General features: G+C 48.6%; 2 protein-coding genes across 7 annotated transcripts in view; both read left to right on the top strand.

Moving 5' to 3' along the window:
* Window positions 1–14,459, top strand: part of rad50 (RAD50 homolog, double strand break repair protein) — a 30,437-nt gene extending 15,978 nt beyond the window's left edge. For 4 of the 6 annotated variants that reach the window (XM_035434715.1, XM_035434710.1, XM_035434716.1 and 1 more), the window contains exons 14-26: window positions 797–1,034; window positions 1,727–1,916; window positions 4,794–4,920; window positions 5,277–5,470; window positions 6,334–6,444; window positions 7,066–7,158; window positions 7,295–7,408; window positions 7,854–7,981; window positions 8,625–8,849; window positions 9,965–10,050; window positions 11,089–11,231; window positions 12,487–12,620; window positions 13,608–14,459. In XM_035434715.1, the coding sequence (XP_035290606.1) occupies window positions 797–1,034; window positions 1,727–1,916; window positions 4,794–4,920; window positions 5,277–5,470; window positions 6,334–6,444; window positions 7,066–7,158; window positions 7,295–7,408; window positions 7,854–7,981; window positions 8,625–8,849; window positions 9,965–10,050; window positions 11,089–11,231; window positions 12,487–12,620; window positions 13,608–13,794 (1,970 nt within the window). In that variant the 3' untranslated portion in view covers window positions 13,795–14,459. The other 2 variants (XM_035434711.1, XM_035434717.1) reach the window with 2 other exon arrangements.
* On the top strand, window positions 1,925–3,047 carry LOC118236387. Its single transcript, XM_035434718.1, has 2 exons — window positions 1,925–2,133; window positions 2,226–3,047. Exons 1-2 carry the CDS (start codon window positions 2,078–2,080, stop codon window positions 2,788–2,790), a joined length of 621 nt encoding a protein of 206 aa, XP_035290609.1. The 5' UTR covers window positions 1,925–2,077; the 3' UTR covers window positions 2,791–3,047.
* Window positions 14,460–17,719: the final 3,260 nt, after the last annotated feature.

The raw sequence follows: 17,719 nt of genomic DNA, 5'->3' as shown, positions 1-17,719 counted from the left end.
TTCTTAACTGAACATTCTAATGCTGATGTCACAATCACTACTGGTGACTGAAAGTACTGGAGTTCTAGAACACTGATTTGGAATTTTGAAGGGAAAAAAAAATAAAAATTCCAAAAAACCTACTCACTGGTTAGGAGTTAATTGAGCAACTCAGTTTTCAAGTTTGGCCACTGGAGGGTACCATTTTACAGGATAATGTATTTTGAACATTGCCAGAACACTGTTGGCAATATCATCATGAGTGACAGTGTTGTTAGTGCTGTCTGCTCTTTTAGGGCCTGGCTTCAGTGAAGAGTTATTTTTCAGTAGCAGAATCTGAGAAGTATGAGAAAACAGTCAAAATCTCACATTGGTGTGGAGTGGAGCTAATGAGATAAGGAACAGATTTTATTTAGAATTGTCCTCTGCGTATACATGCCCGTGTATAATACGTGTGTGTGCATGTGTGTGTGTTTGTCTGTGTGTGTGTCCCTGGTGTGTGTGCGTACGTGCGCGTTTGCGTGTGTGTGCGTGTCTCTGTGTGTGTGTGTGCGTGTGTCTGTGCGTGTCTGTGTGTCTGTGTGTGTGTGTGTGTGTGTGTGCGCGTGTCTGTGTGTCCTGTGTGTGTGCGCGTGTGTGTGTGCGCGCGTGTGTGTGCGTGTCTGTGTGTCCTGTGTGTGTGTGTGCGTGCCTTTGCGTTTGCGTGCGTGCTTGTGCGTGTCTGTGTGTCCTGTGTGTGTGCGTGTCTGTGTGTCCGGTGTGTGTGTGTGTGCCTGTGTGTGTGTGCGTGCGTCTCGTCTCGTGTGTGCGTGCGCAGCCATGTTGGCGGGAGCCACGGCGGTCTACACCCAGTTCATCAGCCAGCTGACGGAGGAGGCGGAGCCGTGCTGCCCCGTCTGCCAGCGCACCTTCCCCGCGGAGGCGGAGCTACAGGACGTCATCAACGACATGCAGTCCAAGCTCCGCCTCGTCCCCGACAAGCTGAAGAACACCGAGCAGGACCTGAAGAGGAAGGAGCGGAAGCGGGACGAGATGATGGCCCTCAAGCCAATCAGGTGGGCGAGGGCAGAGCCGAGGACCAATCAAAGGGGAGGGGGGGGTTGGGTGGGGGAACCCGGGCCCTGTGTCTGATTGGTGGATTCTGCTTCAGGACTCGTGCAGTCGTAAGCTCAATGGTTTTTGAAGTTCTTGAAAATGGTGTACTTGAGAGAGGTACTTTTAAATTCTTGTTTTTTTTTTTGTTTTTTTTTGTCGAGAGATTGATCCTCTTGAAAAGCCATCACGCTTACGTTTTATGGATATGAAGGCCTTACCTAAGCAGCTTGCAGCTTGTGAGTGTGTGCAATACTCTGCTTATTCCACTGGAGGGCAGCCAACTTCACAAGCAGCTTCACTAACAAATGGTTTCCATTTATGTTTATGAAGCTCTCTGAGTCTCTGGGGTTTGTAAGTGGATTTATATGTGTGTAGATTTATGATGCTGTTTATGTTATCTGTAACTGATATCTGCTACTGAATTAGTAAGTAATATTCATCTATCATAAAAAAAACTGTTCCACTCATGGAGTTGGGGGACATTATTGTATCCCATAATGCACTGCTGAACCCTAACTGAAAAGTTAAAGCAGCGCTGAAGTTTTGGTTAATTACCTACCATTTGCCGTGATCGACGTCACGCGAGGGCGTGTTTCCCTCGGAAACGGAAAGCGTGTCATCGGTGCGTACCTGCGCTCTGTCCCGTATGAAGGCAGTCCCTGTCCGAGCTCCAGGAGCGAGAGCTACCGGAACTGCGGAACAAGCTGCAGGGCGTCAACCGGGAGCTGGAGAGGCTGAAGGGGGACATCGAGGAGCAGGAGACCATGCTGTCCCTGCTCATGTCCGAGGAGGAGACGGCCAAGGCCTGCCTGCAGGACATCTCCCTGATGGACAGGTACCAGGTAAGACCTGCCTGTAGGACATCTCCCTGATGGACAGGTACCAGATAAGACCTGCCTGCAGGACATCTCCCTGATGGACAGGTACCAGGTAAGACCTGCCTGTAGGACATCTCCCTGATGGACAGGTACCAGGTAAGACCTGCCTGCAGGACATCTCCCTGATGGACAGGTACCAGGTAAGACCTGCCTGTCTGCAGGACATCTCCCTGATGGACAGGTACCAGGTAAGACCTGTCTGTAGGACATCTCCCTGATGGACCTATACCAGGTAAGACCTGTCTGTCTGCGGGACATCTCCTTGATGGACAGGTACCAGGTAAGACCTGTCTGTCTGCAGGACATCTTCCTGATGGACAGGTACCAGGTAAGACCTGCCTGTCTGCAGGACATCTCCCTGATGGACAGGTACCAGGTAAGACCTGTCTGTCTGCAGGACATCTCCCTGATGGACAGGTACCAGGTAAGACCTGTCTGTCTGTGGGACATCTCCCTGATGGACAGGTACCAGGTAAGACCTGCCTGTCTGCAGGACATCTCCCTGATGGACAGGTACCAGGTAAGACCTGCCTGTCTGCAGGACATCTCCCTGATGGACAGGTACCAGGTAAGACCTGTCTGTCTGTGGGACATCTCCCTGATGGACAGGTACCAGGTAAGACCTGCCTGTCTGCAGGACATCTCCCTGATGGACAGGTACCAGGTAAGACCTGCCTGTCTGCAGGACATCTCCCTGATGGACAGGTACCAGGTAAGACCTGCCTGTCTGCAGGACATCTCCCTGATGGACAGGTACCAGGTAAGACCTGTCTGTCTGCAGGACATCTCCCTGATTGACAGGTACCAGGTAAGACCTGTCTGCAGGACATCTCCCTGAAAGACCGATACCAGGTAAGACCTGCCTGTCTGCAGGACATCTCCCTGATGGACAGGTACCAGATAAGACCTGTCTGTCTGCGGGACATATCCCTGATGGACAGGTACCAGGTAAGACCTGTCTGTCTGCAGGACATCTCCCTGATGGACAGGTACCAGGTAAGACCTGCCTGCCTGCAGGACATCTCCCTGATGGACAGGTACCAGGTAAGACCTGTCTGTCTGCAGGACATCTCCCTGATGGACAGGTACCAGGTAAGACCTGTTTGCCTGCAGGACATCTGTCTGATGGACAGGTACCAGGTAAAACTTGCCTGTAGGACATCTCCCTGATGGACAGGTACCAGGTAAGACCTGCCTGTCTGCAGGACATCTCCCTGATGGACAGGTACCAGGTAAGACCTGTCTGTCTGCAGGACATCTCCCTGATGGACAGGTACCAGGTAAGACCTGCCTGCCTGCAGGACATCTCCCTGATGGACAGGTACCAGGTAAGACCTGTCTGTCTGCAGGACATCTCCCTGATGGACAGGTACCAGGTAAGACCTGCCTGCCTGCAGGACATCTCCCTGATGGACAGGTACCAGGTAAGACCTGTCTGTCTGCGGGACATCTCCCTGATGGACAGGTATCAGGTAAAACCTGTCTGTCTGCAGGACATCTCCCTGATGGACAGGTATCAGGTAAGACCTGCCTGTCTGCAGGACATCTCCCTGATGGACAGGTACCAGGTAAGACCTGCCTGCCTGCAGGACATCTCCCTGATGGACAGGTACCAGGTAAGACCTGCCTGTAGGACATCTCCCTGGTGGACAGGTACCAGGTAAGACCTGGCTGTAGGACATCTCCCTGATGGACAGGTACCAGGTAAGACCTGCCTGTAGGACATCTCCCTGATGGACCGATACCAGGTAAGGAATACCCAATGTTTTTTTGGAAAGGGATGCTTTAAAGCAGATTGGACATTTATCAATCTTTGCACCGACTCTTGCTTTTAAAGGTCACCTTGGTGCGTGTACATACAGCCCGCCAATAAACATTATCGGTAACAACGTGAGCGTGGGCTGCTCATCAAACGCCTGGTCTAGCACTTCTGTGGTGATGTGATGATGCAGATGAGACCGTTTCCGCGTTGGGGGTTGTGCGTACCCCCCCCCCCCCCCCGCGCCCCGCCCACGGTGTAAATTCTGTGAAATCAGTGCATCAGAGGCGCAGGGCTTAGTCGCGAGGCCACGACGCGTGTAGGAGGAGCAATCCCGCTCGGGCGGGCGAGAGGAAGCGGACTCCACGCCGCCGCCGCACCGCACGTCCGCTGCGCTTCCGCTGCGATTCCGACCTTAGTCGGCAAAAATAACAACCAAAAAAAAAAAAAAACTATACGAAGCAGATCTTTGCCGGTGTGAATTTAGAGGTATTATTTCAGCAGGAATCCCCCCGCAAATCTTGGCTCATCGCCCTTTTTGGCATTCTTTTACTCACACAAAGTGGCAACTGGGCACCTTTTCTCTGAAGTGACTTAATCACTGGCTCCCTGCTGTGTGCTGGGTGTGGGCACGCTTTGCAAGCTTGTGATTTCTCACGAGTGTTATCAGTCGGGCGAGTGGAGAGCCAGGCTTTGACAGGTAACATCCTATGAGTCATTCGTTTTTTTTTTTTTCTTTTTCATTTTGGGCTTTCTGCTTTCTCTTTTAGCAAGCACTTTTGGTTCATGTCATGTCGATGCAGGCGAGATAGCAGTTTTTATCAGTTCGTTTGTGTAGTGTTTTATTCTATTGTGTTTATTTCTTATTTTATTTTTTTGCGATGTGTTGGTTCGGTAAAGAAGAGGGGGCGTGGTCAAGAGCACAGATTGACACATTTGACTGTTTGTTAAAAAGGGCCGTAGAGCAGTTTGGGCCAAGCTGCCCCTCTATTGGACGACTCCTATGGGGGGGCGGGGAATGTGTGCCCGGGGACGGTCATTGGCTTGCGGAACCTGACCCCTACGGGCTGTGTAATCCGCAGCTGGACCTCAGGGACGTGGAGAAGAAGATCGCCCAGCAGGCGGCCCGGCTCCAGGGGGTGGACCTGAACCGAACCGTGCAGCAGGTGAACCAGGAGAAGCAGGAGACCCAGCACCGGCTGGACACCAGTGAGTCCCCGCCAGCCCTGGCCCGCTTCAGTGCTGTAACCAGGGCCCCTGCCCCCCACTCCAGTGCTGTAACCGGGACCCCTGCCTCCTCCAGCGAATCTTAGGCCCCATAGAAAGAGAAACAGACACAGTAGAAAGGAAAATAAAGTTTTAAAAACAACGCGATTCTGAAAATGGCTAGCACAAACCCAGACTCATCAACACACACCAGACAAGCGTCCATCTTGCACACTTCAGCTTCAGAGCTGTGTGCAGTCAAGTTGCATGGCCTTCAGCTTACTTTCCCCCTGTCCCTGCAAATGGCTTCCTGTTGATCTCCCCCATTTTGGCTCTCTTTGCTCGTTGACTGCGTGCAGTTTCCAGTAAGATGGAGCTGAAGAGGAAGCTGATCCAGGACCAGCAGGAGCAGATCCAGACGCTGAAGAGCTCCGTGAATGAGACCAGGGCTGAGAAGCTGCAGATCTCCAGCAACATGCAGCGGCAGCAGCAGCTGGAGGAGCAGTGTGTGGAGTTCTCTATGGAGGTCCAGGCCCTGCAGCGTGAGATCCAGGTACGAGACACACGCACACACACACACACACACATACTCTCTCACACACACACACACACACACACACACACACACACTCTCTCACACACACACACACACACAGAGCAGCTGGAGGAGCAGTGTGTGGAGTTCTCTATGGAGGTCCAGGCCCTGCAGCGTGAGATCCGGGTACGAGACACACGCACACACACACACACACACACACAGAGCAGCTGGAGGAGCAGTGTGTGGAGTTCTCTATGGAGGTCCAGGCCCTGCAGCGTGAGATCCGGGTACGAGACACACACACACACACACACACACACATACTCTCTCACACACACACACACACACACACACACACACAGAGCAGCTGGAGGAGCAGTGTGTGGAGTTCTCTATGGAGGTCCAGGCCCTGCAGCGTGAGATCCGGGTACGAGACACACGCACACACACACACACACACACACACTTGCACACACACTTGCACACACGGCAGCTAAAGGATCAGTGTGTGGAGTTCTTCACAAAGATCCAGGCCCCACACACACACACACATATTATTACTGTTGTTAGAGTAGAAAGAGTTTTGTTGGTCTTATGAGGTTGAAATGGCGTTTTCACTTTAAGGTTTAAAGCATCAGCTCGTCTCTGTGTTTCTGCGTTTGTGTGTCTCTGCCTGTGCGTGTGCTTGTGCTTGTGTGTGTTTGTATCTGTGCGTGCGTGCGTGCGTGTGTGTGCGTGCGTACGTTTGTGTGCCTGTGCGTGTGCTTGTGTGTGTTTGTATCTGTGCGTGCGTGCGTGTGCGTACATGTGTGCATGCGTGCGTGCGTGTGTGTGTGTGTCTGTGCGTGTGTGCGTGCGTGCGTGTGTCTGTCCTACAGGAAGCCCAGGAGCAGCTGAACCCCCTGGCTGCCACCCTGGAGAAGCTTCAGCAGGAGAAGGAGGAGCTGATTGGCCGACGGAAACAGAAGCAGGAGGAGGGGCTTGAGAAGGTGCGAGGAAGTGCACCGGTTTCTCACATCAACTGGGTCTGAAAACCGCGGCAGCCACAGGGTGCATCTAAACACCACAGGCATTATTATTCACATCAGTGTGCGCATTAATATTCATATAGGAAGCTAAGCAGAGCAAACCGCGCTCCAGAAATCCTGCCCTCGCACGTACCTTGCAGGATAGAGCTTCAGGCTAACCTTGCGTCAGCTCCTGCCTTTGAACACCGAGGCTAATGAATATTAATCTCAGTCACACTGGGTGACGGTGCCGCAGTTCTCAGTATCAGACAGAGGGGCCCGTTCTGTCACGCGATCAATACCAGTCAGATCTGTTTATTGGAGAACCAGCTGGTTCACTTGCTTACGTTTTCATGTTTCATCTGTTAGCCCCAGTCACTGAGAACCAGTCCTGTATGTTTTGCATTGATATGGACACAGTCATTGTTTGCTGAGCGGAAACTGAAATTAGGATCTATGTTAAAGGGGAATCTATGTGATTCAGTGTGTGTGTGGTTTTTTTTTTGGGGGGGGGGGGGCGAGGTGGGAGTTGCAACAGTCTTTTAAATATGGAGCCAGAAGACTGAAGTGCACGGTGTTAACCTGTGTCTTATTCCCTCCCAGGTTAATGCCATTAAGGAGAGGCTCAAGAACATAACTGTCCTGGAGAAAGAGATCGAGAAGTACATCCAAGAGGGGAAAGAAGAGTACAAAGAGGTAACACCTGCTCACCTTCTCCTTCCTTTGACCTGAAAATGCTCCCTGGTTTGTTCGTTCATTCGTTCGTCCGTTCGTTCGTTCGTTAATTTATTTATTTGAAAATAAATAAATGGTGACGTCTGCCCTTTCTCAGCAAAAGGAGGCGGAGCTTCAGGAGACGAACAGCCAGCTCCACGAGGCCGAGAAGCAGCGGGAGAAGATCAACAAGGACATCGGGAACATCAGGCAGGACATCGACACGCAGAAGGTGAGACACCTGAACCTCCGAACAGCAAGTGAGCTGTTAAGTCTTTACTTAACTCTAGTGTGTTTCTTTTGCACCTCTGCACCTTGAACTAATGCACTTGTTGTACGTCGCTCTGGATAAGAGCGTCTGCTAAATGCCTGTAATGTAATGTAAAAATAAATAAATAAATAAAACTTCCCTGACGGGAAGAAAAAAGTCAAACGAAAGCAAGAAAAAAAAAGCTCTCTGGTGTTTGCTTGTACCCTGAGAGTAAATGACACAAGATGCATTGTGTTTAGGTCTATAGTAAGAGTGATTGTGTCAGAGTTGTGGAGCACAGCTGTGATCCTCTCAAGGAATTTCTGCCCGAGAATGAACATGGGTGCTGAGCTGAGTCAGACCTGTGTGTCGGTGTGAACTGACGTATGATCCAGACCTGACACGCGTTCCTCTGTGCCTCTCGTAGGTCCAGGAGCGCTGGCTGCAGGACAATCTGACGCTGAGGAAGAGGATGGAGGAGCTGGTGGAAGTGTGCGAGAAGAGGAAGACCCTAATGAAGGAGATGGGGGACATGCAGGTCCTGCAGCTGAGAAAGTAAGGAAGCTGATTGGCTGAAAGCATTTTCTGCTGAGAAGATGTGTGGTGGAGAGATTGGTTGAATGGGATGATGTTTGGTGAATGGAACATCTGTTCTCACTGTGTCTGGTACATGAGGCGGTATTGGGTGAAGGAGGTGGTGTCTGGTGAAGGAGGTGATACCTGGTGAATGAGGTGGTATCTTGTGAAGGAGGTGGTGTCTGGTGAAGGAGGTGATACCTGGTGAATGAGGTGGTGTCTGGTGAAGGAGGTGATACCTGGTGAATGAGGTGGTATCTTGTGAAGGAGGTGGTATCTTGTGAAGGAGGCGGTATCTTGTGAAGGAGGTGATACCTGGTGAAGGAGGTGGTATCTTGTGAATGAGGCGGCATCCGGTGAAGGAGGCGGTATCTGGTGAAGGAGGTGATACCTGGTGAATGAGGTGGTATCTTGTGAAGGAGGTGGTGTCTGGTGAAGGAGGTGATACCTGGTGAATGAGGTGGTGTCTGGTGAAGGAGGCAGTACTGGGTGAATGAGGTGGTATCTTGTGAATGAGGTGGTATCTGGTGAATGAGGTGGTATCTTGTGAAGGAGGCGGCATCCGGTGAAGGAGGTGGTTTCTGGTGAATGAGGCGCGCCTCCTCTCCTCTCCTCTCCTCAGCGAGCGCAGGGAGGCGGAGCGGAGCCTGGAGGAGCTGAAGAAGAGCCGCAGCGTGGCGCTGGGGAGGCAGAAGGGCTTCGAGGAGGAGATCCTGCGCTTCCGGAAGGAGCTGCGCGAGGACCAGTACGGCCAGGCCGAGACGCACTTCCGCCAGAAGATGATCGTCATGAGGACCACCGAGCTGGCCAACAAGGACCTGGACATCTACTACAAGGCCCTCGACCAGTGCGTCCTGGAACCGGGCCCCGGGGACGGGGGGCGGGGGGCTGGGGGGCCGGGGCTTCACAAAACCATCTGTTTCTATTTCTGAATCAGCGATGAGTCACATTCCATTCAATGCTGGCCTGTATGGTTAAACGTGCGCAAACACAGGCCGGGCACCATCGATTGCGTCCATTTTGATTGGCGGTAGTCTGCTCGTTTCCCAGACTGCGTGGGGCTGCTGTAATGCGAGCGCATTCATGCGGAAGCTCGAGTAATTCTCAGTCTGAATTATGCAGTTACTTCACACGCATAATCAGTCTTATTTTCATACAGTAAATGTGTTATGTGTCAAACTGCTGTGATAAATACAGATATGCAGAAACGCAGAAATCGTTATTTATTTATTTATGTATTTATTTATTTATTGTACTTGCAGGCAGAAGCTGTTCTCGCACACTCATTTAGGAAAGGGCATTTCGCTGCTTGCTCTCGGTCTTTCTGTGTGTTTTAACAGTTTGATCTTTTTTTTTTTTTTTTTTTTGCGACGAAATCTGCGTTTTTGATCTCCCGTAGAGCAAATTCGGCTACTGCGTGTCTCTCCAGAGGAAGTGACAGCGCCACTCTCGGCTGTGTCTGCTAGATAAGAATCGCAGCGCCTGCAGAAGCGACAGCCAAAACGGAACCGTTCTGATTTCTTTATCGCTGCCACTGAGCCCTCGTGCTGTGTCATGCTCCGGCGGGCTGGCCCCCTGAGGCAGGGATGCCCAAACGCCGCTCCTGGGGGACCGCGGCCTCTGCCGGCGGCCATCTTGGGCCTCTGAAACAAGGTTACAAGTATACAGGTTGCACACAAGTGTCGCACAACCTGTGTGCTCAATAGTAGGCAAGTGCACAGATTCAGACTCGGCCACGGTGTGCAGACTCTTTAGCCAATCAGTGACTTAAAATAAGCACTTGAGTACAGGGACCTATCACTCCGGGGCTGGAGGACAGCTGGGGGAGGTCCTTAGATGCACACTTATGCTTGGCCCGAGTCCGTCCGTCGATAGCTCTTAGCAGCACTGTTGCTACGTCCGTGTATATGTGCGGGTTATATATGCTGGATTGTACTGTAACCTTCTCTTCTCACTCCGCAGAACCATAATGAAGTTTCACAGCATGAAGATGGAGGAGATCAACAAGATCATCCGCGACCTGTGGCGCAGCACCTACAGGGGGCAAGGTCTCTGGAACCTTCACTTCTGTGGCCTTATTGCATTATGCACAGTAATCTACACCTGTTACACACAGTAATCTACACCTGTTACACACAGTAATCTACACCTGTTACACACAGTAATCTACACCTGTTACACACAGTAATCTACACCTGTTACACACAGTAATCTAAGCCTGTTACACACAGTAATCTAAGCTTGTTACACACAGTAATCTAAACCTGTTACACACAGTAATCTAAATTTGTTACACACAGTAATCTAAGCTTGTTACACACAGTAATCTACACCTGTTACACACAGTAATCTACGCCTGTTGCACACAGTAATCTGCACCTGTTACACACAGTAATCTGCACCTGTTACACACAGTAATCTAAGCTTGTTACACACAGTAATCTAAGCCTGTTACACACAGTAATCTACGCCTGTTACACACAGTAATCTGCAGCTGTTACACACAGTAATCTGCACCTGTTACACACAGTAATCTAAGCCTGTTACACACAGTAATCTGCACCTGTTACACACAGTAATCTAAGCTTGTTACACACAGTAATCTAAATTTGTTACACACAGTAATCTAAGCCTGTTACACACAGTAATCTAAGTTTGTTACACACAGTAATCTAAGCCTGTTACACACAGTAATCTACGCCTGTTACACACAGTAATCTGCACCTGTTACACACAGTAATCTAAGCCTGTTACACACAGTAATCTAAGCCTGTTACACACAGTAATCTAAGCTTGGTACACACAGTAATCTAAGCCTGTTACACACAGTAATCTAAGCCTGTTACACACAGTAATTTAAGCCTGTTACACGCAGTAGTCTATACCTGGTACACACTTTGTACAGAGTAGCTGATCTTATGTTCTGATCATCCAACCCCGGGCTTTAACCTAAACGTGTTTCTTGCGAGACTCAGCACCTCTGTTTGTCGTATTTAAAATGGCTGCTGCTGTCTCCGCTCTGAGACATCGAGTACGTGGAGATCCTGCTTTAAAATGGCCGCTGCTCTCTCCCTCTCCGCCCTCAGACATCGAGTACGTGGAGATCCGCTCCGACGTGGACGAGAACGCCTCGGCCGGCGTGAAGAGGAGGACGTACAACTACCGCGTGGTGATGGTGAAGGGCGACACGGCGCTGGACATGCGGGGGCGCTGCAGCGCGGGACAGAAGGTAAGCTCCGCCCCCTGCCCCGCCCCCTCAGAATGAAGCCGTCTCCCTCTACTTTAAATTAGGGAAAATAATGCTATGGGAAAAAGATGCCGTAGCAGTTTGGATGTTTACCGGTCATGGTACCGAGACCTTTTAGCGTGCACCGTTTGGATCGCCGTAACTGTTCTGTGTTTTGTTGTCGTTTTCTTTTTTATAATTTATTTAATTTTTCCTTTGCATGAGCCACATTTCATCCATCCATCCATTATGTAACCCACTTAATCCTGGTCAGGGTTGTGGGGGGCCCTTCCAGGGGTGCCTATCCCAGCATGCACTGGGCGAGAGGCAGGAATTACACCCTGGACAAGGTCGCCGATCCATCGCAAGACCCGCACACCATTCGCTCAAACACGCACGCACGCACGCACGCACACACACACACACACACACACACACCATTCGCTCACACACACACACACACACACACACCATTCGCTCACACACACACACACACACACACACACACACCATTCACTCACACACTCATACCTAGGGGCGATTTAGACTGTCCACTGTGCTTAACCTGCATGTCTTTGGACTGTGGGAGGAGAACCGGAGTACCCGGACGAAACCCTGTCCGCGTGGAAAACAGGGAGAACATGCAAACTCCGCACAGAAAGGCCCTCATCCGGCAGCAATCCACTGCGCCACCGTGACGACCACCTGAGCCACATTTCCGCTGGGTTTTTATTATCAGTGTTTTGTTTTTATCTTCGTCGTTACTTTTGCACTTACATTGCCCCCCGAGTCACGCCTGAGTTGAAGTCCTCTCTTTATTTGCATGGCTGAAGTGAGAACCTTATTTGCACAGGCCCGATTTTGCATGAAAAAGCGGATTTGCATTGCGGTTCGTTGCATTTTTGAAAAGTGCGGTCAGCAAGACTTGCAAACAAGTGCAAGGTTTACACTTTAGCTAGCTTGCTAAACGCCAGACGTTAAACCATCGGTTCCCACACTCCCTTCAATCACAAATTTCTTGGTAAATGCGAAAGCCGCTGCTGTATTATCTGATCTTCACTTCACGTGATTTTGCTGATTTCCAAGAGACCGTTCACACGCGCATAAATGGTATTGTGGGCTGTGTGACGGACGGGGTTCCTCTGTGAGGGGGTCTGGGTTTTAACCGCGGAGGTTTGGCGGCCATTTTAAAGACATGGCGGCTCCGGGCCACGCGCACTGGATTGCAGGCCAATGGGAAGGCGGTCTGTGCCCACAGGTGCTGGCGTCCCTCATCATCCGATTGGCCCTCGCCGAGACCTTCTGTCTGAACTGTGGCATTCTGGCCCTGGATGAGCCCACCACCAACCTGGACCGGGAGAACATCGAGTCACTGGCTCACGCTCTGGTGGAGTAAGTTCCCCACACATTACCGGAACGCCTGAGTATCGACTCACAGGGACTTACATTTAATTTAATTTATTTAAATTTTTTTTTTTTCTTTGTTTGTTGCATTTTTAACCATCTAGAGTGTAAGATCACAAATTTGTGATTAGAATACTTTTAACTGAACATTCTAATGGTGATGTAACAATCACTGCTGGCAACTGAAAGCAATGGAGTTCTAGAACACTGGAAAAAAACATTCATAAAAAGTCTTCAAAGGGTTAATTAATAAAGTTTACATTTTTGAAATATTTTAACTGCAGTGAACTCTGGACTCAGCTGTCCTGAGTTTACTGCAGTTAAATGTAATTTTTTTTTGCTGGATGAAGTCAAAATATGAAACCCCCCTTTTCTGTAAAAAAAATAAAGTAAAATTTGTAAAGTGGATTTAGTTCTAGCACCGATTTTGAGCACATTCCAGCGCACATTCCCTGGTAAACTGTAATATTTCATTCTGGCCTTCAGGTTATAGCTTAGACACAGTTTGGCCATCATCAGAACACTTTAATGAAAGTAAAACTGCTGGAACTGCAAAATTATATATAACGGCCTTATTTCTATAAATCATACAACCCTGTACCATTTCAGCTCTGGAGCACCTAGTCTTGCTTAGTGAAACGTCAAGTCTCACAAGCATACTCACTAGTCTAGCCATTAATTGCGATGAGAATCTCCCAAAACTATGTATCAATGCGGTCATTGTATTGCGTTGTAATAAGCCAATATTTTAAATTTGTTTCATTTTTTTTTTTCTCGAGTGAAAGAGACCCCTTTTTCTTTCTCTTTGGAAGTTGCTTCGTTCTGATTTTTCCATTTAATTAGGAGGGGGCCCTCAAACATTTAAGACATCGAAGCACAGATGACACTTTCCTTTAATGTTCCAAGACCAGTGGGGTGAAATTTGGGGAGTTTCACTGTGCTGTAAAGCGGTCGTTCGTGTGTCTCTCTTCACAGAATCATCAAGAGCCGCTCCAAACAGCGCAACTTCCAGCTCCTCATCATCACGCACGACGAAGACTTCGTGGAGCTCCTGTGCCGATCCAACTACGTGGAGGACTTCTACAGGATCAGGAAGAACGTGGAGCAGTGCTCGCAGATCTCAAAGTGCAGCGTGGCCACGCTCAACGCTTACCTGCACTGAGCGCCCCGCTACAGCGAGCTAGCCGCTACAGCGAGCTAACCGCTACAGCGAGCTAGCCGCTACAGCGACAGCGAGCTAGCCGCTACAGCGAGCTAACCGCTACAGCGAGCTAGCCGCTACAGCGAGCTAGCCGATACAGCGAGCTAGCCGCTACAGCGAGCTAACCGCTACAGCGAGCTAGCCGCTACAGCGAGCTAACCGCTACAGCAAGCTAACCGCTACAGCGAGCTAACCGTGCAGCTCACGCACAAACACGGGCCTGGCATTGCCCTCTGTCTGGACCTCTTCATCCGGGCTGCCCCGTTAAAGTAAAAACGTGGTTTTGCGAGAAAGATACCTGTGCATTTTGAGTTAGTCTCTTTTTTCTTTTTTTGAGGAAAATTCTCATTATTATTTGACGGTGAATGTATTACCACAAACAGCCTGTAAGCGTCTTCCAAAATTCACAAACGGTAATTGTATTAGCCTAATCAGTTGTTCATGCCATTTATTATTCCATTTTTCCATACACCTAATTGTAACGCTGAACACTGCTGCATAGTCTATATATATATATGTATTTATATATAAACAGTGATTGAGGGTAATAAGTAATTATCAAAGTATTTGATGATTGAATGTTTATTTCTAAAAAAAAAATAATAATAAAACTTTCCAGCATCTGACTTGGCTGTGGCGTTACTCTTTGTACCTTGGCAGTGATGCTTTGATAGTCTTAGCAGAACTCCTGCAAGATTCATTTGTTTGCGAGATACTGGTATGCATTCTTCCAGGTGCATAGTTATGTAAAACCTCTTTGGGCCTTTTCTGAAATGGCGGTGGGGAATTCTGCAGGTCGTGGGAAGATTGGTCTGTGTGTGCGTGCGTGTTGCTGGTTTTCTGAGGTCGTGATGTTGAGATATGAAGGCTTGAAGCCGTTATCCTGGCTTTTAGTTTCAGTTTCCTCTGTGGAGATCAGTACTCGACAAAGGCAGAACGCGTCATCCACCCACACGCAGACACGCGCGCACATACCCGCGCGCGCACGCACGCACGCAGGCACACACACACACACACACGAACATGCATGCACACACACATACATACACGCGGTGGGCCCATGCATGCACAAACGTACACTGATGCTCACCCACGGTCAGACGCCACACACACACACTTTTAGCCTTGCTTACGTGCTCCAGTACGATTAATCGCTAAAGTAGGTCAGTCGAGGTGATCTCCGGCCCTCTGAATGTCTACCTGCTGAGCTGTGTTTCCAGGAATTTAGCCGTGAGCGGAGAGGTGGTGTTCACACTTAGTCAGGGGTTCCCAAACTTCTTTTTTTTTTTTTTTAAACCGAGCTTGGTTTATTATGTAGTAATACAGTGGAACTGCCATTGTCGTGGGGGTGGACACATCAAACGTGTCATAAATATGCGATTTCTTAAAGCGAAACCCAATTTGTTTGCACAGATTGCCTTTCAGATTGAATGATTCCCACACAAGGCACCACTTTATGCAGTGGTGTTGGCTGGTATATATTTCCCCTGTTGAGTTATACACCTGGGGTGGATTGAGGGTGTCCTGTTACTGGATACCAGTTAATGAATCAACATTAACAATTCACAACAGTTTAGCAGGAAACCACTGATAACTTTAATTTGAGTTTTTTTGGTTTTTTTTATTGTTTGTCAGTAGAGCCCTATGTACTAGAGACAAGAATATTGAACACAAAACATTTATTTACATTATTTATTCAAAGATATATAGAACAGTGATTAGAAAAAGATAACGCATTACACTCTTGACACTGAAGTCTTATGATCTTCGGTTGTCGTGTTCAGCTATGAGGGCCCTTTGTGGTACAGGCCTTGCTCATGTATGTTTCTCTGAGAAGGCTTTGAGGAGAGGCCTGGACACTTTATAAGGGAGATTCTTGTTTTTTTTTTTTTGCTAAGGCACATTCCATGACATCACAATTGGTGAAATCACAATTGTGCTGCCTGGCCGGGTCCAGATCCTTAGTCCGTTCCGGTCTGGAGGAGATGTAGAATAGTAGCGCTCAGGGCTAACTTGCGCAACCAGATCGCCAATTTGCAAGACAAGAAAGGGCTTAGGTTGCTGTGTGTTGGTAAGATCAGTTTGAGCATGGAAATCCCCTCCTGCTGGCACAGATCATCGTCATCGATAAGGTTTTTTTTTTTTAATAAGAAAGAATGTTCAAAACTGGTATCAAAAGTATTTGCCTACGGTATTTGTTTTCTTCGCAAAACAGTTTGGCATTGTAGCTGAATTCTCATCAAGCACGTTGCTAACATCACAGGCAGTAGCCCAGCAATGACCCAGGGAGCTGGAGCTTTACATTACAGGCATTTAGCAGACGCTCTTATCCAGAGCGACTTACACAGCTTTTACATAGCATTTTTACATTGTATCCATTTATACAGCTGGATATATACTGAAGCAAGTACCTTGCTCAAGGGTACAACGGCAGTGTCCTACGCGGGAATCGAACCTGCGACCTTTCGGTTACAAGCCCAGTTCCTTACCCACTGTGCTACACTCCGTCCTTAGCTAACAGGAAATTGGAAGCGACTGCATCGTTTAAAAAATGGTAATATTGCACTGATTGATTTAAAGTGGACAGGCACCCACAAATATATACAGTGAAACTGAAAGCAAAATTCATTTGAAAGAAATGAAGAAACTGAAAAGTTCAAGAGTGCACTGCATCTTGAAATGCTTCTTCTGGGACCCACCACTTTACAAAATGTGTGAACATTTATTCCAACATGAGGCTTTTCACACTACAGCGTAATCGCATAGGTTTTTGACACCACGCCATAGAGAAGTCGACACGACATGGACGGTGTGTTCAGTGCAGCGCGTGTTAATTTGACGTGGCTGTAGGAAGCATCGCGTACATGTCGTACGCCAGTTGCATCGCACGACCCATCGTTTTGGAGTAACTGAACTTCGATTGCTCTTGTAGTATTCCTGGTGGTAACGCAGCGGGGGCCTTTGAACAATCTAATCTGACCTGTGATCTAAAGTTTTTAGAGCGCTAGCATCTTCATCTAGCACTTTGACGTTGCACTTGTAAATGTGCCACGACGCAGCCTTTATCATCTCTAGTAATTGTGCCCCACTTCCAGTTTGTGACGTGCCATAGCCTCACTGACTTGACCTATACTTACTGCGTGAACCAGCCTTGATGTTCGTGGGCATGGATGACTGATACTTCATGAGAATTGTACCTCTTCTGACGTTTCGGTATGCACTTATTGTACGCCGCTTTGGATGAAAGCGTCTACAAAATAACATGTAAAGTTATAATGTAGAGAATGGAAGTGGCCAATATATGGGTTACTGGCGTTTAGTGGACACACTTATCCAGGGCAACTTCCTCAACTTTTTATATTTTACATACAATCCATTGAAACCGTTGGATATACGCTGACATCATCAGTACCGTGCTCAAGCAAGCAGCCGTGCCATACCTGGGAATCAAACCTGCAACCTCTGGATTATAAGCCCAGTTCCCTATCCATTATACTGCACTGGCACTCTTTATGTTTATATTGCTTAAATGGTATATTATTTATATTGGTGTGGGAGCAGGTTTTCGATTTAGCCCAACACTAAGACTCCTGATTCTACTTATCGAGGTCTTGATTGAAGACCATGGTTAGTTAATTAGTTAGATCAGGGGTCGTAGTGCTGGGCTGAAGCAAAAAAACCTGCACCCACACCCGCCCTTTTTTGGATAAGAGTGGACACCCCTCAGCTAAAGCAGTCCCACTCCTGACGGGATGAATCCTATTACGAGCTTCTTCTGTGGTTACCCAGTTTTGACCATATCAGGTTTTTATGTGATTCTGGTAGAGTTTGTAAGTCATATTCTGTCTATCCCCGCTCAAGTGGTCAAATAAGTAAATTCCTTTCT

The sequence above is a fragment of the Anguilla anguilla genome, chromosome 9 (genome assembly GCF_013347855.1).
Source record: "Anguilla anguilla isolate fAngAng1 chromosome 9, fAngAng1.pri, whole genome shotgun sequence".
In the NCBI taxonomy this organism is placed as follows: domain Eukaryota; kingdom Metazoa; phylum Chordata; class Actinopteri; order Anguilliformes; family Anguillidae; genus Anguilla; species Anguilla anguilla.
Note: the sequence above shows the minus strand (reverse complement) of the source record. Positions and strands in the feature narration are given on the sequence as shown.

Bases quoted from the DNA above. Each gene is read 5' to 3' on its own strand.
- LOC118236387 (XM_035434718.1), top strand. From the start codon at position 2,078: ATGGACAGGTACCAGGTAAGACCTGCCTGTCTGCAGGACATCTCCCTG. The intron at 2,134-2,225 runs GTACCAGGTAAG...CTTGATGGACAG, and splicing joins GACATCTCCCTGATGGACAG to GTACCAGGTAAGACCTGTCT.